We start from the raw sequence: 24,500 nt of genomic DNA on the forward strand, positions 1-24,500 counted from the left end.
GGCCTAGCAACATTTGCCTTTGTAGTTCCTTCTTATAAAATATACAAAGTCACTGAAGTGCATCACTCAAGCTAATTTAGCCCTAGGCATTATCTGATGCTAGTTCCGCCACTGCACACACACATTCATGCATTCGTGAGTGCGGCGGGAAAAGGGGAGAAGGGAAAGAAAGAGTATCCATCCATCGTAGGATACGTAGCTTCTCCGATCCTCTGTCCCTCGGTCTATATAAGCACGATTGCTTCTGCCATCACTCCTGCCTGTCTCTGTCCCCCTCCGGCCTCCCTTTCCCTCTCCTACACATGTAAGCTCGACCCCCACCCCGACCCCGACCGAGCTGATCATACATAACATACTACGTACTCCCTCTGTTCCATTATATAGTGCGCATAGATGTTAGCTCCAATACCAATGCATGAGCTGGAGCTATGAATTTTACCAGATTAACCTTGCATGCATGGTCTGCTACACACCCATGTGCGTGCTCTGCTGCGTGCGTCCCTTGATTCCATCGAAGGGTAACTCGTCCAAACCAGCTTTGTGCTGCATGCACGCACTACATTTCGGAATTTTGGGCAAAAAACTATACGCACTACAAAAGGGAATGGGGGGAGTACTTGGGTATATAGGTGGAGCGGAGGACATGGTGAAGTTCTCGCGGGAGTACGAGGCCAGCATCATCCCGGAGTGGAAGCCCGCCTTCGTCGACTACAAGGGCCTCAAGAAGCTCATCAAGAAGATCAAGGTCACCCAGCGCGACGCCGACGATAGTAACGGAGACTCGTCGCCGGCGTCCGACGACAACGCGCTCGTCGGGGATGGTGACGTCGGCTATCTTCTCCGTGCTCGACCCCGTCCGCGCCCTCGCCGCCCGGTTCGCGCCCAGAGTGCAGGCCACCTCGGTGCGTGCGTGCATTTGTCAGGCGATACGAGTTGATCTGGCTACGTGCGTGCACGGTACTGATGTGCATTTTTTGCATGCAGGAAGACGAGGAGAGCGGCGATTCGGGCGAGCTCGTGCGATCCACGGACAAGCATGTAAGCATGCACGCATTCATCGGTGCATCGACAAATTTGATCATCTTGATCGTGCAACCAATTGAAGTGTTTGATGAGTGCAGGAGCAGGAGTTCTTGGAGAAGGCGGACGAGGAGCTGGACAAGGTGAACATCTTCTACGCGGCGCAGGAGGCTGAGCTGCTGGGCCGTGGCGAGGCGCTCATCGACCAGCTCCGCATCCTCGCCGACGTCAAGCGCATCCTGGCTGACCACGCGGCCACCCGCCGCGCCCGGGGCACCCTCCTCGGCCGCAGCCGCTCCATGCCGCCGCCCTCGCCGGCGCTCAGTGGCTCCGGGCGGTACCTCCTCTCGGGCCTCGCCACGCCGCAGTCCATGTCAGGTAGGTGTCCATACTGATACCGGTGCGCGCACACGCACGTCCGTTCGTGCCGACGTACGACACCCAACCAACCCACGTCACATCCCAGCACATGAACCCCACTATCGGCCTCTCGATCATGCATCCTTTACGCGTGTGCATGGCAATATGGCCAGGGCCGGTCCTGAGATTTTGGGGGCCCGGGGCGAACATAAAATTTGGGGGCCCTTTAATGTGAACATCATATGCATATTATCTTCAAATTTTCTTGTAACATGCTTCAAAGCAAAGTCACTTATGATTGTGTCGATTTCAATGTGCTCCACTTCTCAATGGATAATGTTGGCTAACGATTTAAGATGTTCGGGTAATTCTTTATCCCAAATGGCTCTAAAATAATTTCAAATCTGAAAAGCTATTTTTTTATCTGAGATGCAACAATCATACATAGTAAACATGATTAAATCTTTAAACACTATGATTTTCTTAAATCCTTTACTTGAGTGAAGCGATTCATATCAACCAAAGCAAACAAATATTTAACATGCAAATCCTTCACAGCTTCTAGCATTTTATTTTGGCAACTACTTTTATCAAATTGTTTCTTCTTGAAGCACGAAGTATTACTTGAAACTGTAGGAAATAGGAATATGATGTACAATACCTTAGACTGATTAGATCGGCGTCAATCATTGGACGCTCGGCGATGATGTGATCTCAATTTCTGGTGGCAACCACTCGGCGATGTACGTGTGCGCCCCACTCCGGCTGGGCGAACTTCGTGTTGCGTGGTCACCGCATTCAGCGCCTGGAGACCAATCAGCCCTCCACGACTTGGGAACTAGAGTTTGGAGTCTGCAGAGAACAAAGAATATAGGAAATTACGGATGAAATCACGTCACAAGATCGTTTTTCTTTTGGAGGGACATTGTCTCACGGTAGTAAGGAATAAACGAACGGGGCGACGTGATTTACGTGCGTTGTGCCGATTTGTTTCCTCACGACCGTACGCTGATTTACGTGATTTCCGTGCGTACGCTACCTTCCGTCTACCTGGGCTACTGCCATTTTTCCACGTGAAGCTATGGTCTGGGTTACTTACCTTTATGCGTACATTACAGATTACACCTGGGTGGGGGCCCCAAGATCATGGGGGCCCGGGGCGGCCGCCCCCTCTGCCCCCCCTCAGGGCCGGCCCTGAATATGGCATGGCCACGTGACCACCAGATCGATCGGAGACTCTGACACTGACACACATAGCACGGTGCAGATGGGAGCGTGGAGCTGCAGCAGGCGCAGATGACGGAGGGCGTGGCGATGGCCGACGAGGTGATGGCGGCGCTGGAGCGCAACGGCGTCAGCTTCGTGGGATTGCCCGGCAAAAAGGACGCCAAGAAGGAGGGAAGCGGCGGCAGGGGCGGAGACTGCAGCTGCCGTCGACGGTGCGGATCGACATCCCGGCGAGCAACCCAGGGCGGGCGGCGCTCAAGGTGTGGGAGGAGCTGGTGAACGTGCTGCGCAAGGACGGCGCCGACCCGGCGGCCGCCTTCGTCCACCGCAAGAAGGTGCAGCACGCCGAGAAGAACATCCGCGACGCCTTCATGGCGCTCTACCGTGGCCTCGAGCTGCTCAAGAAGTTCAGGTGCATAACCCGGCCACCATACACGACTTTGCTTTCAGAGCCAATCCTCACGCATCTAGACCACCATATACAGCGGCCCGAGACCAAAGGGTTTAACGCTTCTCCAATCTTTACATGGTCATCAGAGCCAATCATCACGCATCTAGCTAATCGAGAGAAAGCCGTCGAGCCCGAGAAGAAACCAATCTAGCGCCGCAGGAAAGAACCTATGGCAGGCACCAACGCTTCCACCTCCGCTTCCACCACCGCGTCTACTACCTCCGCCCTCATCGCGTCCACCATGAGTTCGCTAACCACCCAATTCGCTGGTTCATCTTCGTCCACCTTCAGCAGTGCCGCTAGCTCCCTCGGGCCACCTCCGTCAGAAAAACTGACGAGGTCCAACTTCCTACTTTGGAAGGCCATTGTGTTGCCTCAAATCAAAGGGGCGCAGATGGAACATCACCTTGACGCCACAAGCCTGGCGCCTCCTGCCACTATCATCATCACAAAGGATGGGAAGGAAGAGCAGGTTCTGAACTATGCTCGGACGATCTGGTACGCCCAACAGAATAGGTACAAGGATATCTGATGGGATCTCTGTCACGTGAGGTTCTTGCGCAGGTCGTAACTCTCCAGACGCCGGCCGAAGTGTGGAGCGCCATCCATGCCTTCTTCGCTGCGCAGACACAATCGCAGCTCGTCAACACCCGCATCGCGCTTGCAAATCTTCAGAAGGGCAACATGGGCATGCCCGAGTATCTCGCCAAGATCAAGGCCCTGACGGATGAGATCGCCTGCACCGGGACTGCTCTATCTGATGGAGAGATTGTTTCCTTTGTGCTGAAGGGTCTGGACATCGAGTATAACTCGGTTGTCTCGGCCCTTGCCGCCCGCGTCGAGCCTGTCACTGTCACCGAGCTCTACAACCAGTTGCTTAGCTTTGAAGCTCGCATGAGTCTGCTACAAGGAAATAATCTTCGTCAATCTTCAACAAATGCTCTGACTCGTGGCTGCGGCAATGGTGGTCGAGGTCGTGGTCACAAAGGTCAGCAAGGGCGTGGCCGTGGGAGCAGCAACAATGGCGGGCGTGGGCGCGCCAACAACAATGGCTCACGCCCCTCCAACAAAATTGGTGGTCGGCCACGTCCAAGGTGTCAGCTTTGCAAGAAACCCGGACATGAAGTTCTGGACTGTTGGCATAAATATGATGAGAACTATGTACCAGAAGAACGTCATGTTTTGGCTCCACTAAGGGAACAAGAAGGAGAGACCGTTTGGTATGCTGATTCTGGAGCAACCGATCACATTACTAGTGAGCTTGAGAAACTCGCAACTCGTGAACGCTACTACGGCAATGATCAAGTGAACACTGCTGCAAACGGTGGAGGTACGGATATACATCATATCGGTCAAGCTTTCATTAATTCCCCTACTTCTAAACGTGATCTTATTCTAAAAGATGTGCTTCATGTCCCACAAGCTAATAAAAATCTTGATTCCATGTCTTGTTTAACATATGATAACGATGTCTTCTTTGAGACTCATCCTGAATATTTTCTCATTAAGGATCGAGCAACGAGGGAGCTCCTCCATCATGGTGGATGCATTGGAGGTCTCTACCCCATCACATCCGGAGCTTTTAGTCGTAAGAGTCGTCATCAAGTTCACTCCATCGTCAAGCCTTCTTTAGCAAGATGGCATCAAACATTAGGTCATCCTTCGTCCATTATAGTTGAGCAAGTAGTTAATAAAGACAATCTTCCATTGTCAAGTAGAGAAAATTCAGAGTCTGTTTGTGAGGCATGTCAATGTGCCAAGAGTCATCAACTTCCTTATCCTAGATCAACTAGTGTTTCTCATGCTCCTCTAGAACTTATATTCAGTGATGTATGGGGTCATGCAAGAGATTCTTTTGGAAGAAAGAAATATTATGTTAGCTTTATTGATGATTATAGCAAGTTCACTTGGATATATTTGCTTAAACACAAATCTGAAGTTTTTGCTATCTTTCAAGAATTTCAAAAACTTGTTGAACGTCACTTTGACAGAAAAATCATTGCAGTCCAAAGTGACTGGGGTGGTGAGTATGAGAAACTCAACTCATTCTTTCGCAGTGTAGGCATAGAGCATCATGTATCTTGCCCTCATGCACATCAGCAAAAGGTTCTACAGAACGCAAACACCATCACATTGTCGAAGTAGGATTATCTCTACTTGCTCATGCTTCTATGCCCCTTAAATATTGGGACGAGGCTTTTATTACTGCCACATATCTTATCAATCGCCTTCCTAGCAAAGTCATTGGAAATTCAACTCCTTTAGAGCGCCTGTTTCATCAAAAACCAAATTACACATCTCTCAAAATATTTGGGTGTGCTTGTTATCCCAATCTTCGTCCTTATAATCTTCACAAACTTGAGTTTCGGTCTACTCAATGTGTTTTCTTTGGATACAGTAATCTCCATAAAGGTTACAAATGCCTAGATGTCTCAACAGGCCGCATCTATATTTCTCGTGATGTTGTTTTTGATGAAACCGTCTTTCCTTTTGCTCAACTCCATCCTACTGCAGGCGCTCTTCTTCGTGAAGAAATATCACTTCTTTCTGAGCCTTTGACTTCTCCTGATCACGGGGGTGAATTAATTGAAACTGATCATGAGATGTTACAAGAAAATGCAGGTTCTAATGGGAAAAATGCAGTTTCTGGCTGTGATTTTATTTGTGTAGATGTGGACAAAACGAGCGCTGAAATCCATGGTGATTTGCTGCAGAACTGCACAGCCTCCAGCAGCACGCGGTCCGAGGAGGATCTCCCGACGCGTGCAGCGACAGCGCCTGCAGGAGAATCCACCAGCCCTTGCAGTGCGGGCGGCCTCCACGATCCACCAACTGCCACGCGTGGGCGTGCCGGTGCTGTGGGCAACAGACCGACATCTACGGGGCCCATCAACAGTACCCACTGCCTCACACCCGAGCGGGCCTCTCCTGACGCTACCACGTGGAGCCCGCTTGTTGGCTCTTCCGGCACGAGGCGCACCTTCTCGAGAGAGCTGGCTGCCTCGGATCTGGAGCAGCAGGGTAGCGGGTCAGCTTTGGTTGATGAGCCCGGATCTTCTGCGGCCGATCCTTTCATCCCAGGATCTCCTGTGTCTGCACCATATGTTCCAGAAAATACAAGTGATGCACAAATAATTTCTGTACCAATGTCCTCTGCTCGTGTCACTGAAGGCTCTCAGCGTACCACCAGATCACAGTCCGAAATATTCAAGCATAAAGAATACAAGGATGGTACGATAAGGTATGACAATCGCAAACGTGCGTTTCTTACTAGTACCGGTGAACCAGGTAATTTAAGTGATGCACTTGCACACAAGGAATGGAAAAAAGATACGGATAGTGAATATCAAGCCCTTATGAAAAATAAAACGTGGCGTTTAGTTCCACCAGGAAAAGGAAAAAATGTGATTGATTGTAAGTGGGTCTATAAAATTAAAAGAAAGGCAGATGGAAGCATAGGTAGATACAAGGCTAGGTTGGTTGCAAAGGGATTCAAACAAAGATTTGGAATTGACTATGAGGATACTTTCAGTCCTGTTGTTAAAGCAACTACTATTAGACTTGTATTATCTATTGCTATTTCTAAAGGTTGGAGTCTACGACAGCTAGATGTTCAGAACGCGTTTCTTCATGGTGTTCTTGAGGAAGAAGTGTTCATGCGGCAACCACCAGGGTATGAAAACAAAAGCACACCACATTATGTTTGCAAATTGGATAAAGCTTTGTATGGGTTAAAACAGACCCCTAGAGTCTGGTACTCAAGGTTGAGCACAAAGTTACAACAGCTTGGTTTACTCCGTCAAAGGCAGACACCTCTCTATTCTTCTATAACAGAGGTAATACAACAATATTTGTTCTTGTGTATGTTGATGATATAATTGTTGCTAGTTCCAGTCCAGATGCTACCACTTGTCTACTTCAGGATCTCCATATGGATTTTGCACTGAAAGACTTGGGCAATCTTCATTATTTTCTTGGCATTGAAGTCAAATAGGTGAAAGATGGAGTACTTCTGACACAGGAAAAATATACTACTGATATTATCAAAAGGATGGGACTGGAACACTGTAAACATGTAAGTACACCGCTCTCAACTTCAGAAAAACTCTCAGTTGAGGGAGGAGATGCACTTGGTCCAGAGGATGCAACAAATTATAGAAGTGTTGTTGGTGCATTACAGTACTTGACTTTAACTCGTCCAGATATCTCATATTCTGTTAATAAAGTATGTCAGTATATGCATGCTCCTAGTATAGTTCATTGGACAGCAGTCAAAAGAATTGTGAGGTATCTTAAGTTTACAATGGGACTTGGAATTAAAATTACTAAGTCATCGTCCATGTTGCTGAGTGCATATTCTGTTGCAGATTGGGCAGGGTGTGCTGATGATAGAAGGTCCACATGTGGATTTGCTGTATTTCTGGGATCAAATCTTATATCATGGAGTGCAAGAAAACAGGCTACTGTTTCTAGATCCAGCACTGAAGCAGAATATAGAGCTCTAGCAAATGCAACTGCTGAAATCATGTGGATCCAGACTCTTCTTTGTGAACTGGGAATAAAAATTCCACAAGCTGCAAGGTTATGGTGTGACAACATTGGTGCAACCTATCTTTCAGCGAATCCTGTTTTTCATGCACGGACAAAACATATAGAAGTTTATTTCCATTTTATCAGAGAAAGAGTGGCTCGCAAGCTACTTGACATCAGGTTTATTCCCACAGGAGATCAACTTGCTGATGGCTTCACCAAACCACTTACCACGAGGAGGTTGAATGAGTTTAAGTACAATCTAAATCTAGACAAGTTTTCATAGGTTTAGATTGAGGGAGGATGTTAGATAGTTAGATAGAGTTATGTGCGTGTATCTCTCAAACTCCTCTATCTCTTCTTCTGTCCGACTCTTCCTCTCGATGTAATCTTCTCTCCCCCTCGTGTACGACTCCGGGAGGAATCCTAGCAATCTCCCAAACTTGTAAGCCACGACAACTACTCAATATATACAGCGGCCCGACACCACAGGGTTCAACGCTTCTCCAATCTTTACATGGTCATCAGAGCCAATCCTCACGCATCTAGCTAATCGAGAGAAAGCCGTCGAGCCCGAGAGGAAACCAATCTAGCACCGCAGGAAAGAACCTATGACAGGCACCAATGCTTCCACCTCCGCTTCCACCACCGCGTCTACTACCTCCGCCCTCATCACGTCCACCATGAGTTCGCTAACCACCCAATTCGCTGGTTCATCTTCGTCCACCTTCAGCAGTGCTGCTAGCTCCCTCGGGCCACCTCCTTCAGAAAAACTGACGAGGTCCAACTTCCTGCTTTGGAAGGCCATTGTGCTGCCTCAAATCAAAGGGGCACAGATGGAACATCACCTTGACGCCACAAGCCTGGCGCCTCCTGCCACTATCATCATCACAAAGGATGGGAAGGAAGAGCAGGTTCTGAACTATGCTCGGACGATCTGGTACGCCCAACAGAACAGGTACAAGGATATCTGATGGGATCTCTGTCACGTGAGGTTCTTGTGCAGGTCGTAACTCTCCAGACGCCGGCCGAAGTGTGGAGCGCCATCCATGCCTTCTTCGCTGCGCAGACACAATCGCAGCTCGTCAACACCCGCATCGCGCTTGCAAATCTTCAGAAGGGCAACATGGGCATGCCCGAGTATCTCGCCAAGATCAAGGCCCTGACGGATGAGATCGCCTGCACCGGGACTGCTCTACCTGATGGAGAGGTTGTTTCCTTTGTGCTGAAGGGTCTGGACATCGAGTATAACTCGGTTGTCTCGGCCCTCGCCGCCCGCGTCGAGCCTATCACCATCACCGAGCTCTACAACCAGTTGCTTAGCTTTGAAGCTCGCATGAGTCTTCTACAAGGAAATAATCTTCGTCAATCTTCAGCAAATGCTCTGACTCGTGGCCGCGACAATGGCGGTCGAGGTCGTGGTCACCAAGGTCAGCAAGGGCGTGGTCGTGGGAGCAGCAACAATGGCGGGCGTGGGCGCGGCAACAACAATGGCTCACGCCCCTCCAACAACAATGGTGGTCGGCCACGTCCAAGGTGTCAGCTTTGCAAGAAACCCGGACATGAGGTTCTGGACTGTTGGCATAGATATGATGAGAACTATGTACCAGAAGAACATCATGTTTTGGCTGCACTAAGGGAACAAGAAGGAGAGACCGTTTGGTATGCTGATTCTGGAGCAACCGATCACATTACTAGTGAGCTTGAGAAACTCGCAACTCGTGAACGCTACTACGGCAATGATCAAGTGAACACTGCTGCAAACGGTGGAGGTATGGATATACATCATATTGGTCAAGCTTTCATTAATTCCCCTACTTCTAAACATGATCTTATTCTAAAATATGTGCTTCATGTCCCACAAGCTAATAAAAATATTGCTTCCATGTCTCGTTTAACATATGATAACGATGTCTTCTTTGAGACTCATCCTGAATATTTTCTCATTAAGGATCGAGCAACGAGGGAGCTCCTCCATCACGGTAGATGCATTGGAGGTCTCTACCCCATCACATCCGGAGCTTTCAGTCGTAAGCGTCGTCGTCAAGTTCACTCCGTCGTCAAGCCTTCTTTAGCAAGATGGCATCAAAGATTAGGTCATCCTTCATCCATTATAGTTGAGCAAGTAGTTAATAAAGACAATCTTCCATTGTCAAGTAGAGAAAATTCATTGTCTGTTTGTGAGGCATGTTAATGTGCCAAGAGTCATCAACTTCCTTATCCTAGATCAACTAGTGTTTCTCATGCTCCTCTAGAACTTATATTCAGTGATGTATGGGGTCATGCAAGAGATTCTTTTGGAAGAAAGAAATATTATGTTAGCTTTATTGATGATTATAGCAAGTTCACTTGGATATATTTGCTTAAACACAAATCTGAAGTTTTTGCTATCTTTCAAGAATTTCAAAAACTTGTTGAACGTCACTTTGACAGGAAAATCATTGCAGTCCAAAGTGACTGGGGTGGTGAGTATGAGAAACTCAACTCATTCTTTCGCAGTGTAGGCATAGAGCATCATGTATCTTGCCCTCATGCACATCAGCAAAATGGTTCTGCAGAACGCAAACACCGTCACATTGTCGAAGTAGGATTATCTCTACTTGCTCATGCTTCTATGCTCCTTAAATATTGGGACGAGGCTTTTATTGCTGCCACATATCTTATCAATCGCCTTCCTAGCAAAGTCATTGGAAATTCAACTCCTTTAGAGCGCCTGTTTCATCAAAAACCATATTACACATCTCTCAAAATATTTGGGTGGGCTTTGTTATCCCAATCTTCGTCCTTATAATCGTCACAAACTTGAGTTTCGGTCTACTCAATGTGTTTTCTTTGGATACAGTAATCTCCATAAAGGTTACAAATGCCTAGATGTCTCAACAGGCCGCATCTATATTTCTCGTGATGTTGTTTTTGATGAAACCATGTTTCCTTTTGCTCAACTCCATCCTAATGCAGGCGCTCTTCTTCGTGAAGAAATATCACTTCTTTCTGAGCCTTTGACTTCTCCTGATCACGGGGGTGAATTAATTGAAACTGATCATGATATGTTACAAGAAAATACAGGTTCTTATCGGAAAAATGCAGTTTCTGGATGTGATTTTATGTGTGCAGATGTGGACAAAACGGGCGCTGAAATCCATGGTGATTTGCTGCAGAACTGCGCATCCTCCAGCAGCGCGCGATCCGAGGAGGATCTCCCGACGCGTGCAGCGACAGCGCCTACAGGAGAATCCACCAGCCCTTGTAGTGCGGGGGGCCTCCATGATCCACCAACTGCCACGCGTGGGCGGGCCGGTGCTGTGGGCGACAGGCCGACATCTATGGGGCCCATCAACAGTACCCACTGCCTCACACCCGAGCGGGCCTCTCCTGACGCTACCACGTGGAGCCCGCTTGTTGGCTCTTCCGACGCGAGGCGCACCTTCTCGAGAGAGCTGGCTGCCTCGGATCTGGAGCAGCAGGGTAGCGGGTCAGCTTTGGTTGATGAGCCCGGATCTTCTGCAGCCGAGCCTTTCCGCCCGCGTCGAGCCTGTCACCGTCACCGAGCTCTACAACCAGTTGCTTAGCTTTGAAGCTCGCATGAGTCTGCTACAAGAAAATAATCTTCGTCAATCTTCAGCAAATGCTCTGACTCGTGGCCGCGACAATGGTGGTCGAGGTCGTGGTCACCAAGGTCAGCAAGGGCGTGGCCGTGGGAGCAGCAACAATGGCGGGCGTGGGCGGCCAACAACAATGGCTCGCGCCCCTCCAACAACAATGGTGGTCGGCCACGTCCAAGGTGTCAGCTTTGCAAGAAACCCGGACATGAGGTTCTGGACTGTTGGCATAGATATGATGAGAACTATGTACCAGAAGAACGTCATGTTTTGACTGCACTAAGGGAACAAGAAAGAGAGACCGTTTGGTATGCTGATTCTGGAGCAACCGATCACATTACTAGTGAGCTTGAGAAACTCGCAACTCGTGAACGCTACTACGGCAATGATCAAGTGAACACTACTGCAAACGGTGGAGGTATGGATATACATCATATTGGTCAAGCTTTCATTAATTCCCCTACTTCTAAACGTGATCTTTTTCTAAAAGATGTGCTTCATGTCCCACAAGCTAATAAAAATCTTGCTTCCATGTCTCGTTTAACATATGATAACGATGTCTTCTTTGAGACTCATCCTGAATATTTTCTCATTAAGGATCGAGCAACGAGGGAGCTCCTCCATCACGGTAGATGCATTGGAGGTCTCTACCCCATCACATCCGGAGCTTTTAGTCGTAAGCGTCGTCGTCAAGTTCACTCCGTCGTCAAGCCTTCTTTAGCAAGATGGCATCAAAGATTAGGTCATCTTTCGTCCATTATAGTTGAGCAAGTAGTTAATAAAGACAATCTTCCATTAGTTCATTAGTTCCTTTACTCCTCTGCAGCATGTTCGCGCTCATCAGCCTGCACTGCTTCCTCTACGGGTGCAACCTGTTCATGTGGAAGAGCACCAGGATCAACCAGAACTTCATATTCGACTTCGCCCCCAACACCGCTCTCACGCACCGGGATGCCTTCCTCATGTCCGCCTCCATCATGTGCACCGTGGTTGCCGTGCTGGTCATCAACCTCTTCCTTAGGAATGCCGGTGCGTCCTACTCCAATGCCGTGCCCGGGGGCCTCATACTGGTAAGAAACACAAACCATATATGTGGAACAAAATATGACAGCTCTGCTTCATGTTGGTTCTCAAAATACTGAATCTACTGTTTCAGTTGTCGGTGGGGCTTTTATTCTGTCCGTTCAATGTGTTCTACCAGGGGCGGACCTACGTTAGGAGCGTGGGGGCAGCTGCCCCCACTTGATTTTTTGCATCTAGTTATAGTGCTACCAGATGATTCATTAGTGCCCCACTAAGCCTAATGACCTGCCCCCACTAAGCCTAATTAGTTGGATATTTTTAGAAGCCCAATCGTAACAAAAACAGCCCAGTAAAAGGCCACAGCTCGTAGCATAACTCTGAACCCTGCCTACGCACGTATATGCAACCTAAGAAAAAATATGGACGCAGCAGCCCCGCACGAGACTGGAAGGAAGGAAAGCCCTCGCCTGTCACCTCAATCTCAAACCGCCGTGCAATCACCGGCTCGCTGCGGCGCCGACGGCAATCGTGAATTGTCGACTCCCCATAGTCCGTCCCTTGCTGCTCGTGTTCCTGGCCGGCGACGTTGCAGTGGCACACTGGCACTGCCGCGGCACGGCGACGGTGACAGTTATCTCATCTCTCCAGTCCTCCAATTCCCTAACTTCAGTTGACATCAAGGTAAATCTCTAGAACTTTTTCCTTCAAACATTTTGCTTATTTGCTTCTGTGTTAAAAACCATCTTAGTCTTCTTAACTCATGTGTATAATTTATTAATTTGTCTGATTAGATCAGTTCAAACAAATTTTTTGGCACTTAATATTACAGGACAAGTGGACAACTAATGGAGAGGTTTTTCAGGAATCAACAACTTCGATGATGCCCAAACTAGTTGACTTGGAGAAGCTTCTAAGGGATCCATCTAAAAGGAAGAGGATTATAGATTACAATCCGAATCAGCATGAAGATATACAAAGAAAATACTTGATGTGTGTGTGTGTGGGGGGGGGGGGGGGGGGGGGGGGGGGGGAGGGCATTGACCTCGTCCGAAAACTTCTAAGCCAAGGATGATTGGGAAGATCAATAGGTATTTTAATCCTGATTGGTATGAGAAGTATGTTGGTAATTGGCTGGAGTATAGTGAGGCAGAGGACAACGCATATTGCTTGTGTTGCTATTTATTCAGGGACAACATCAAAGGTAACAAACATGGGCATGATGCATTTGCAGTAGATGGCTTTCGCAATTGGAACAAGCCAGAAAGATTTGTGACTCATGTAGGTGATAGCAACAGTAAAAATTTCATGAACCATAACCTTATCTGCTCTGCAGAAAAAGAATTGTGGAACGAAATTCCAAATGAAGTCATAGTTAAATGTTTTCATGCGTTGAAAGACCATCATGGGATGAAACGGAAGGTAATGCTCTTCCTAAAGCTCTTGCCTTTTTTAATACCGGCCTTCAACATTTGCACTTCCTCTCAATTTGGATCATGTTTTTTATTGTTGTTGCAGGTTGTAGATTAGAGTGTTAGAACAATGTGTCAATGTGCTCTTTTGCAACTTCATAACAAGTTATTGTATCTCAAATGGTTAGTTTCCTTTTTACTTTTCAATGAACTTGGTTACCATGTGGATAATAAAGAGATTATCTCTGCATTTTAGTTTACATGGATGTTTTTGCCTTGTTGGTTTATGAATATCGCCATACATTTTTGCCCCCTCTCAATTATTTTCTTAGGTCCGCCCATGTGTTCTACCGCTCGACGCGATACTGTTTCATGCGCATAATGCGCAACATCATATTCTCGCCGTTCTACAAGGTAAGGAGACATATACCATTTTTTATTCAATGAATTGTCATGAACATATGTTTGATGGTAGGCCTGCCTTGCGTTCCAGGTTCTGATAGCCGATTTCTTCATGGCTGATCAGTTAACTAGCCAGGTAACTATTACATTTCCACAATTATCCTACAACCTAGGGTTCTTAAAATGCAAGTTCTTATAAGCTAAACTTGTATATGTTCCAGTTCCCATTGTTAAGACACGTGGAGTTTGCGGCGTGCTACTTCATGGCAGGAAGCTTTAGGGCTAACCCATATGAGATGTGTACTAACAGCAAGCAGTACAAACACCTGGCCTATGTGATCTCTTTTCTCCCCTACTACTGGAGAGCTATGCAGGTATAAATCAAATCGATACACGAACAATCGTAAGATTTCAAGTTATCAGAATCAGCTTCAAACTAAACTTTGTGGACATTTATTACAGTGTTTAAGAAGGTAATTTGAGGAAGATGACACGAATCAGCTCGCCAACGCCGGGAAGTACGTGTCGGCGATGGTCGCAGCTGCTGTTAGGTTCAAGTACAGTGCAACGCCGACACCATTCTGGGTGTGGATGGTCCTCATCTCATCCTCATGCGCCACCGTCTACCAGCTCTACTGGGACTTTGTCAAGGATTGGGGCTTTTTCACTCCCAAATCTAAGAACCTATGGCTTCGGGATGATCTCATCCTGAAGAACAAGTTCACCTACTACATTTCTATGGTATTTTACTTTGTTCAAGTGATTTATAGTGCATCATTTACACAGAAAAGACAGGCTTCAGGAGCACTAATCCCTTCGCAAATGCAGATGCTAAATCTAGTGCTTCGGCTGGCATGGACTGAAAGTGTGATGAAGATCCGTGTTAGCAAGAACGAGACTCGCCTACTGGATTTCTCTCTTGCCTCCTTGGGAATAATCCGACGAGGGCACTGGAATTTCTACAGGTATTTGAGATTAGCATAAAGCTGGAAATATCTTCGATTTAACGTTTTGGTTATAACTCGGGTTGACTGGATTGCAGGCTGGAGAACGAACACTTGAACAATGTTGGCAAGTTCAGAGCAGTGAAGACTGTCCCATTGCCATTTCGTGAACTCGAAACGGATTGATGATTAAGACGGAGAGAAGAGTGTAAGAGCGTGCTCCCCGAGTCACTCCGCGCAACCGCCGCCGGCACAGCTGCCATTGCCCAGACCAGCTCCAGAGAGTGCTCCCTGGGCGAGTAGCTCGCTCGTGACGCCCCAGGCACTCGCGGTGCAGCAGGGGACCCCAAGCTTGGGGCCACCATCCAATTAGTGCAGGAGGTGCTAGACACAGAAGTCAGGAAAACATTGCACACTGATAACAGTAGATTGTTAGGCACCAATTAGTGCAAACCACTAATATGGGGATCAATTGGTATACCATCCAATGTGATGGTAATGGATTGAAGTACAGCGAACTAAAGAAGAAAAGAGGTATAAGTGCATCAGAGACTTGATTTGGCATCATCGTTTTGATGTCCTGAAGTGGAATCCGAGTAAAGCCATCTTTTGCTAAGCCACCAATAACTCACGAAGGAGTTCCACAAAGACAAACAATGACAGAAAGTGTAAGACGATAGTAACTGATGTTCATAGTGAGCAAGACGGTAAGAAGAGGACTCTAGAAATTCTTTTATATAAGGCATACCTGGTCAGGCTGTGCAACATCTGAAAAGAATAAACCAACCATGCCAACTAGCAATAGCATCCTCAATGATGGTAATCACATTAGTCCTCTTGTTCACTCCGGTGAGAGAATTCCACAACATAGAGCAACTAAGTCTGCAAGTAATGGTCTTCGTCAAGAAAAAACACACAAAGTGGAAGTCACTTAGCAATAAAAAGGGAAGTTGCGGTGAGATCTCACCGGACACCTGTCCAACAATATCACACATGGGACAAGGTTGTTCCGGAGGCAGCTCTGAGGTACAGCACACGAGTTCCAGGAGCCCGAAACAGCGTCAAATACTACAACCTTGGACCCGTCCTCATTCTATATAGTACTACCAAAACAGTAATGAACATCATTCCACATGTGCTAGAAGCATAACACCAGCATTGCCACCCAAAAAATGCATCAAATAGTAATGAACATCAATTCCCCGCGTGCAAGAAGCATAACCGAGTAGTATAATCTAACAACAGAACCCAATGAAGATGACAAAGAACTAGTGACCCCGCTAAATTTAAGCTAGTTTAACATTTGCTTATCCATCTGGTAGGACTAGGGTTCCTACCGACCCTGCTCCTTAGGTTGTAGGGGCAGGACAGCGAGGGTTGGGGCCGAGGGCGGCGGCTCCGGCGCGTTGGCGCCGTCACGAGGGAGGAGAAGGGCGGCGGCGGCTAGGGCAAGGTGCGGCTAGGGTTTCCGGCTCCAGAGCCGGGCAATATGATAGAACTATCTTTATTGCTTAATCTCAAAGGGTATCTTACAATCTAATATTTATAACTTGAAAACGACTAGCCTAAGATAACTTGTGGGCCAAGCCCCTAATTTACTGCCCAGCGGGCCTCCTCCGGGTATATTGTAAACCGGTCATAACATCTCTCCCCGCCTGCACAAACATCTCGTCCTCGAGCTGAAAGTCTGGATAGTGGCGGCGGAAATCATCACGTGGCTCCCAAGTAGCCTCCTCCACCGGAAGACCCGCCCACTGGATCAAGACGAACCACACCCCGCGACGAAGTTGCGCCTTCAACACCTTCTCTGGCTCCGGAAGAAGACGTCCTTTGGCGGTCGGAGGAAGCGCGGGTGGAGCCGCCGGTGGCTCTCCACGAAAAGGCTTGAGCAGCCCCACATGAAACACATCGTGGATGCGAGAGCCGTCCGGAAGCTGAAGGCGATAGGTCACCTGCCCGATGCGCTCCAAGATGGCGAAGGGTCCCGCGTAGCGAGGACCGAGTTTGCGCTTCGGGCGCGGGTCGAGTGACTGCGTAGAGCGGTGGAGAAGACGCAGCCACACCCAATCACCCACCGCGAACTCCGCCTCACGATGGTGGTCGTCGTAGTAATGCTTCGCCAACTGCTGAGCCTGAAGGAGACGCTGACGGACCTCAGCAAGCATCTCGTCACGGGTGCGAATAAGATCGCTTGCGGCCTCCGTCCGAGCCGTAGCCGGGTCCACCGGCAAGATAGGCGGAGGTGGCCGCCCGTAAACCACCTCAAATGGTGTCGCACGCAGGGCGGAGTGGTAGGATGTGCTGTAGCAGTACTCCGCCCATGCGAGCCAATCCACCCAAGCGCGAGGCCGATCACCTGTAACACAGCGTAAATACATGGCAATCACCTTGTTAACCACCTCATATTGGCCTTCCGTCTGGGGGTGGAAGGCCGTGCCGAAGCGGAGCTTTACTCCCGCCATCCTAAAGAGGTCGCGCCAGACATGGCCCGTGAACACCGTGTCGCGATCACTGACGATTGAAGAAGGGAACCCGTGCAGACGGACAATACCGTCGAAGAAGGCATGGGCCATGGACGCGGCGGTGTAGGGATGCCCCAGCGCGATGAAGTGAGCATACTTAGAAAAGCGGTCGACCACCGTGAGAATGACCGACTTGCCTCCCACCTTGGGAAGCCCCTCGATGAAGTCCATGGAGATATCGGCCCAGACCAGAGACGGCACATCCAGGGGCTGAAGAAGACCAGCTGGTCGTAGCGTCTCCGTCTTGTTGCGCTGGCATGTCGCACAAGAGCGCACCCAATCGCGAACCAGGGCATGATCACCAGGAATGTAGAAGTCGGCGGGAGACGATGGAGGGTTTTCTGCACACCCTCATGGCCAGCCGAGTGGGCTAGCAGCAAGACCTGGTGATGGAGATCATCATGTGCTGGCACGAAGACACGGCGCCCATGGACGAGCAGACCGTCGGAGAGGCGCCAGGGCTCCTCCAGGTCGCCGGCTGCGAGCTGCCGCTGTAGGAGAACCGCGTCGGCTGCGGTCGTCGTGGCCCGGCGAATGTCGTCGAAGAGGCTGAAAGTCGGCCCTGAGCGGATGCAGAGCGCCATCTCCTCGGAGTTGCCGGTGACGGAGTCGTTGTCGGCATCGCGGCGGGATAAAGCATCGGCCACGGTGTTAAGACGACCCGGGCGGTACTCGACGGAGAAATCGAAGCCGAAGAGCTTGCTAATCCACTGGTGTTGTGGCACGGTCGAGAGCCTCTGATCCAGCAAGAACTTTAGGCTGTAGTGGTCTGTGCGAATCTGGAAAGACCGGCCCCATAGATAGGGCCGCCAATGGTGCACTGCCTGCACCAAGCCAATGAGCTCCCGCTCGTACGCCGCGAGCTTGAGATGGCGCGGGGTGAAAGGCCGGCTGAAGAAGGCGAGAGGGCCATCGCCCTGATGGAGCACGGCACCGAACCCCACACCCGAGGCATCACAGTCTACCACGAACGGGCGGTCGAAGTCCGGCATCTGAAGAACGGGCCCCGTCGTGAGGGCCCCCTTGAGGGCCTCAAAAGCTGTCATCGCCTCCTCGTCCTAGGCGAAGGCGTCGCGGCGCAACAACCGCATGAGTGGCGAAGCGATGATGCCAAACTTCCGGATGAACTTCCGGTAGTATCCCGCAAGGCCGAGAAACCCGCGAAGGGCCCGCGGAGACTGGGGCGTCGGCCAGGCAGCGACGGCGGCCACCTTGTCGGCATCCATAGCGACCCCGTCGGCCGAGATTACGTGGCTGAGGTAGGCCACTGAAGGCGTCCCGAATGAGCACTTCGAGCGCTTAAGATGAAGATGGTGCGCCCGAAGCTAGTTGAAGACGATGGTGACATGCTGTAGGTGCTCTGCCCAAGACGCACTGTAGATCAGAATATCATCAAAGAAAACGAGCACAAACCGACGTAAGTAGGGCCGTAGGATGCCGTTCATCACAGCCTGGAAGGTCGCCGGTGCGTTGGTGAGGCCAAAGGGCATCACCAAGAACTCGAAGTGGCCGTGGTGAGTCCGAAACGCCGTCTTGGCGATGTCATCCGGGTGCATGCGCACCTGGTGGTACCCGGACCGGAGGTCGAGCTTGGTGAAGAAGCGTGCCCCGTGTAGCTCATCGAGGAGCTCGTCGACCACCAGAATAGGGAACTTTTCCTTAAGTGTGACAGCATTAAGGGCACGATAGTCGATGCAGAAACGCCAGGTGCCGTCTGACTTGCGGACGAGAAGCACAGGCGCTGTAAACGGCGAGGTGAAGAGCCGGATGATGCCTGTCGCGAGCATGAGCGCACACTGCCGCTCCAACTCATCCTTCTGCAACTGCGGATAGCGGTAAGGGCGGACCGCCACCGGCGCGGAGCCTGGCAGAAGATGTATACGGTGATCATACATGCGGGCGGGTGGCAGCCCCTGTGGCTCGGTGAAGATGTCATCGTGCTGCTGTAGGAGGCTCTCCAAGAGTGGGTGCTCGACCGTGGCTGTGGTCGCGGCCAACGGAGTGGTGGTGTGGGTGTGGCACCCCCAATGTCGTCCCACCGATTGCGGCGGCCCAACCGCCAGAAGGTCATCGTCAGCGCGTCGAAATCCCAGAGAATAGGACCAAGAGTGCGCAAGAAGTCGACGCCGAGGATGAAGTCGAAGCAGCCCAAGTCGATGCCGGCGCAGGTGATGGTGAAGTGCTCGTCGCCGATAGTGATGGGCACGTCGCGGGCGAGCCCGTGGCAGTGGAGACGGTCGCCATTAGCGACTGTGACGCGCAACTGCTCCTCGCCCATTGGCTGTAGTGCAAGGCGCCGCATGATGGTCTCCGGTAGGAAATTATGCGTGGACCCTGTGTCCACGAGGGCCACTAGGCGCTCGCCCTGGATCATGACCGTTAAGAGCATTGTCCGTTAATCATGGATGCCGGCCAGCGCGTGAAGGGATACCACGAGGGCGGTGGCCGGGGCGGGCGCGGGTGCCGCTGCGGGCTCCGCAAGGGCTGGGGCACCGAGGCCATCCTCCGGAGTGGCATCCTTGGTCTCGTCTGTCGTCTCCAAGTAGAAGAGGTGCGGACAGACATGGCCCGGTGCATAGGGCGCATCACAGTTGAAGCACAAGCCCAGGCGCCGGCATTCCAGCTGTTCCGCCTGAGTAAGGTGCCTGAACGGCCGCGTCGGTGCCGGGGTGGGTGCCGGGGCGGCTGTGGACGACGCTGGTGCTGCCGGAGACGGCCGGGGAGGTTGTCGGCCCCCACGTGGCGCGGATGGTCGCGTCAAAGCCTGGGCGCGCTGCTCGAACGCCCGGGCATAGTACATGACCGTCTGAAGGTCTTGGGGCCCCTTCATCTCGACGTACACGCGGATGTGGTCGGGAAGGCCGCCGACGAAGAGCTCCCAGGGCAAGTAGCTCGCTCGTGACCCCCCAGGCACACACGGTGCAGCAGGGGACGCCGAGCTTGGGGGCACTGTCCGTAGCGTCCCAGCAGCAGGAGGTGCTAGACACTGAAGTCAGGATGACTTTGCACACGGATGACTTTGCATAGGGCTCTTCACAGGAAGAAACAACAGGCGGTCCTCATGAAGATTGATATTTCAAAAGCCTTTGATACTCTGTCCTGGGGTATTTTGTTGGAGATCCTCAGAGCCAGGGGTTTTGGGGATGGGTTTGTCTAGGTCTCAGTCGACCGAGACTAAGTCTAAGTCAGGTGACATTATCCAACAGTAGCCCAGCCCATTTTAGTTTCTTAATAAGTCTGGTGCTTTTTTCTACTGTTGTTGGGCCGGCCGTGTTATTGCAGCCTAGTGCCTTCATTTTCCCGGTTGTTTGTGCTTTTGGGCCAGCGATTTTTTGACTCTATCGAGAGTTTTTGTTGATGCTGCTCGTTCTGGCACACTGGCCGGGCCAGTACTTAATTATTATTATTTTGTATTTTTACGGGGAGGGTCAGTAGTAACCTTAGATGTCTCAAAAACTAGTAGTAACCTTAGCCGTTTGCATGATTTTCCTACCTCCGGCCTATTGTTGTTTTCCGTTTGGTTTTTCTGTTTCTGCTTCTGTTTGTTAAATGCTTATTTCCTTTGAAAAATCATATATTGGTTCATCTAAAAAAGAAATGAAAGGTTTGTTTACATTTATAGTAATATTTTGGAAATAAATGCTTGTTTATTTTTTAAATAATTCATCATGTGTTGAACTAAAATTCTTAAAAAACATCATGTATATTAAAAAAATGTTCACGATGTGTTTTACAAAATAGAAAATAACAAAAATACAACAACAAAATAAAATAAGTAGAAACAAAATAAAATATGATAATAATAATAGTAGTGATAATAATAATAATAACACCACAAAAGTTGCACTTTGAAAGACATGTAGTTGTAGTCGCGGCGCCACTGTGTCTAGTGAATGATATGAAACTGTCCCCCTCCTGACAAAAACATCACTGAGTTGCAGTCACGTTGAAGACATGCAATTGCAGTCGGGAGTAACACTTGCAATGGTGTGTTTAATGACAGACATGAAAATAAAAAATGTTCTGCACCGATAGTAGACATGTAATTACGCGCGATTTAATGTACATGCAATTGTGTGTGATCGATGTATGTGCAAATAGGTGGTAATATTTTTGAAAAAAAACAATAGAAAACAGAAATATGGGGAAAAGAAAAAAAGAAAATGGGAGCGAAGCTGGCGCGAATGCAACACAAAGCAATGACAAAAAGAACCAAAAAACAAACAAAACGCCTCCTTGAACACATGCCCAGTCCACAAAAGCAACACTCGTACATCACAAAAAGGCCCGACAAAAAAAAGAGAAAACTGGCGACACTTGCAGTTGCATGCCTAGTATCAAGCATGCAACTGTGCCCCCTCTCCTGCCGCCCTATGGGGAAATGAAGGTCAGTTGCTGTCGGATGGTTATAAATTAAGTTGCAGTTGTGGGCGACACTTGGAGTTGGGTATCTAGTGTCAGACATGCAACTGGCCCCTCTCCCGTCGCCCTACAACGTAAAAAAGGTCAGTTGCAGCTGGATGGGTAGACATGCAATTGCAGTCGAGGGTGAAACTTGCAGTTGTATGCCAAGTGTTAGACATGCAACTTCCCCTACCTCTCTCGATGCCCTCGGACAAAGCAAAAGTTCAATTGCAGTATGGGGGCGACACTTGCAATTACATGCCTAGTGGCCGACATGCAACTGCCCCCTCTCCCACAACCAGCTGACAAAACAAAGGTCGGTCACAGTTGGATTGGTAGATATGCAATTGCAGTCGGGTATGGCGCTTGCAGTTGCGAGCGTAGTGTTAAACATGCAACTGCCCCCTCTCCCGTCATCATCTAACATAATAAAAAAGTCAGTTGCAGTCTGGTGGGTAGACATGCAGTTGCAGTCGAGGGAGACGCTGCAGTTGCATGCCTAGTGTCAGACATGCAACTCCCCCCTCCCCTCACCGACTGCTCGCCGAGAAAACAAAAAAAGATAGTTACAGTCGGGTTGGTAGACATGCAATTGTAGTCAAGGGCAACACTTGTAGTTGCATGCCTAGTTTCAGACATGCAACTCCACCCTCTCCGACTGCTCACCAAGAAAACAAAAAGATAGTTACAGTCAGGTGGGTAGACATGCAATTGCAATCGGGGGCGACACTTGCAGCTGCATGTGTAGCGTCAGACATGTAACTGCCCCCTCTCCCACGGCCTACCAACAAAATAAAAGGTCAGTTGCAGTCGCTTGGGTAGACATGTAGTTACATTCAAGGCGACACTTTAGTTGCATGCCTAGTGTCAGACATGCAACTGCCCCTCTCCCGCCTCTCTTCGACAAAAAAAAAGTCAGTTGCAGCTAGGTGGGTAGACATGCAATTGCAGCTGGTGGTGATGCTTGCAGTTGCGTGCCTAGTGTTAGACATGCAACTAACCCTCATTTCCCGTCGTCCTCCGACATAACAAAAAGGTTAGTTGCAGCCGGGTGGGTAGACATGCACTTGCAGTTGCATGCCTAGTCTCAAACATGCAACTACCCCCTCTCTCGTCCACTAGCAAAACAATGGCCAGTTTTAGTTACCGCTGAAAGTTATTGAGTTACCATTGTGATTTTAAATTCCTCCCGTACATAGATGCCAACCGCTACCCATGTTCTTGTGCTTGCAACGACTCAAGCAAACTTCACAGACCATCGTCTGAGCGCACAAAAAAGCAAACAACACGAAGATGTTCACAAGGATATGAAAATGACAAATTTTATGACCAGACAAGCAAACAATGGTTTTTTAACTAGGATATGAAAAAAGCAAACATATATGCATACATGATATAGAAAAGAAACAGTTACTAAAAAAATATGCATAAGTGATTTTTTTTCCGTATAAGTGGATATATTAACAGGATGTGGTCACAAAAATTAAAAATGAACATATTCTGTTGACTAATAAACAAATTCTGCTACTGTTAAAAAAGAAACATTTCAAAAACTAGACAGAAAAACAAACATACATGCATACCTCTGGATTGTCTAGAAAACTAACATAAACTCTGCATTGACTACAACAAATTCTGTTGCATTCAAAACAAAGAAACATTTCTACATAAAACTACTACAAATTCTGCTTGAAAATACTAGACCACCCAGCCGAAATTTTTTTTGGGGGGGGGGGGGGTCTCTGCTTGAAAATTACTACAAACTCTTCTTGAAATAAAATCTGTACTTGATCCATGCTACTGGAATTTAGAAAAAAAAAATCCCACCCAAACATACAGTATAGCAAAAAAACACAAAAAGGGAAACACATGGGGATATTCTCTCTGCTTGAAAAAAAGTATAGCAAAAAAGGACACACGTGGAGATATCCTCTGCTAAGAATGGGGAAATGGAAATAAAACTCACTAATCTCTGTTGATCCAAAATATATTTTGACTACTGGTAAAAAAGAAACTATTAATCTGCACTTTGTCCAAACTACTGGAACAACAAATGCCCCTCGAATGGGAAAAATGAAGATAACTACTAATCTCTACTTAAAACAACCTACTGGAACCAACAAACAGAAGAAATTGAAGGAACACCTACTCTCAGGTGGTCTACAATATGATAGCTAAAAAAAGAAATAAGAGGAACGCCTAACCAGCCCAGCAATATGCGTGAAGTACGAAAAAGCGCTTCCCGGCCGCTCCCGCGGGCGGCCAGGAGCGCACCCTAGCCGCCGCCCAGGCCACACCCCGCCGCCCTTCCTCTCCTCGCCGCCGCCGGTAGGCGTCGCCAGGCAAAGCCCGCGCAGCGCGGCGGCGGCGGGGCCTTCTCCTCCTCCCGTTTGGGGTTGGACGGCGCGGGCCGGCCGCCTCGGTGGGTGCTCTATCACGGTGATCCCGCTGGAGCTCGAGGCTTCGCGGCGTGGCGGCGTCCGGGGCACGGAGGCGTGGAGCTAGCTGGGGCGGGTGCGGTGGCCTCCTGCCACGTGGATCTGGCGGCTTGGCTCGGGTTCGCCGGCGAGGTGCGCCGCGGGCGCGGGCTGGGCGGCGCTGAGGCCGGC

The 24,500-nt window shown here is 49.3% G+C and overlaps 2 protein-coding genes and 1 non-coding gene across 3 annotated transcripts; 2 read left to right on the forward strand and 1 right to left on the reverse strand.

Moving 5' to 3' along the window:
* The first annotated feature begins 643 nt into the window (after window positions 1–643).
* On the forward strand, window positions 644–3,775 carry LOC123139669 (phosphate transporter PHO1-2-like). Its single transcript, XM_044559403.1, has 4 exons — window positions 644–874; window positions 985–1,038; window positions 1,122–1,398; window positions 2,648–3,775. The coding sequence occupies exons 1-4, from the start codon at window positions 644–646 to the stop codon at window positions 2,884–2,886; spliced, it is 801 nt and encodes a 266-aa protein (XP_044415338.1). The 3' UTR covers window positions 2,887–3,775.
* A 10,194-nt stretch (window positions 3,776–13,969) lies between these two features.
* LOC123134962 (phosphate transporter PHO1-2-like) lies at window positions 13,970–14,701 on the forward strand. The gene is made up of 4 exons (XM_044554102.1): window positions 13,970–14,033; window positions 14,113–14,157; window positions 14,243–14,395; window positions 14,484–14,701. Exons 1-4 carry the CDS (start codon window positions 13,992–13,994, stop codon window positions 14,496–14,498), a joined length of 255 nt encoding a protein of 84 aa, XP_044410037.1. The 5' UTR covers window positions 13,970–13,991; the 3' UTR covers window positions 14,499–14,701.
* Window positions 14,702–15,506: 805 nt separating this feature from the next.
* Window positions 15,507–15,580, reverse strand: LOC123140414 (small nucleolar RNA snoR60). The gene has a single exon (XR_006469979.1). It is a non-coding gene; the product is annotated as a small nucleolar RNA snoR60 (small nucleolar RNA).
* Between the last annotated feature and the right edge of the window lie 8,920 nt (window positions 15,581–24,500).

The sequence above is a fragment of the Triticum aestivum genome, chromosome 6B (assembly GCF_018294505.1).
Source record: "Triticum aestivum cultivar Chinese Spring chromosome 6B, IWGSC CS RefSeq v2.1, whole genome shotgun sequence".
Lineage (NCBI taxonomy): Eukaryota > Viridiplantae > Streptophyta > Magnoliopsida > Poales > Poaceae > Triticum > Triticum aestivum.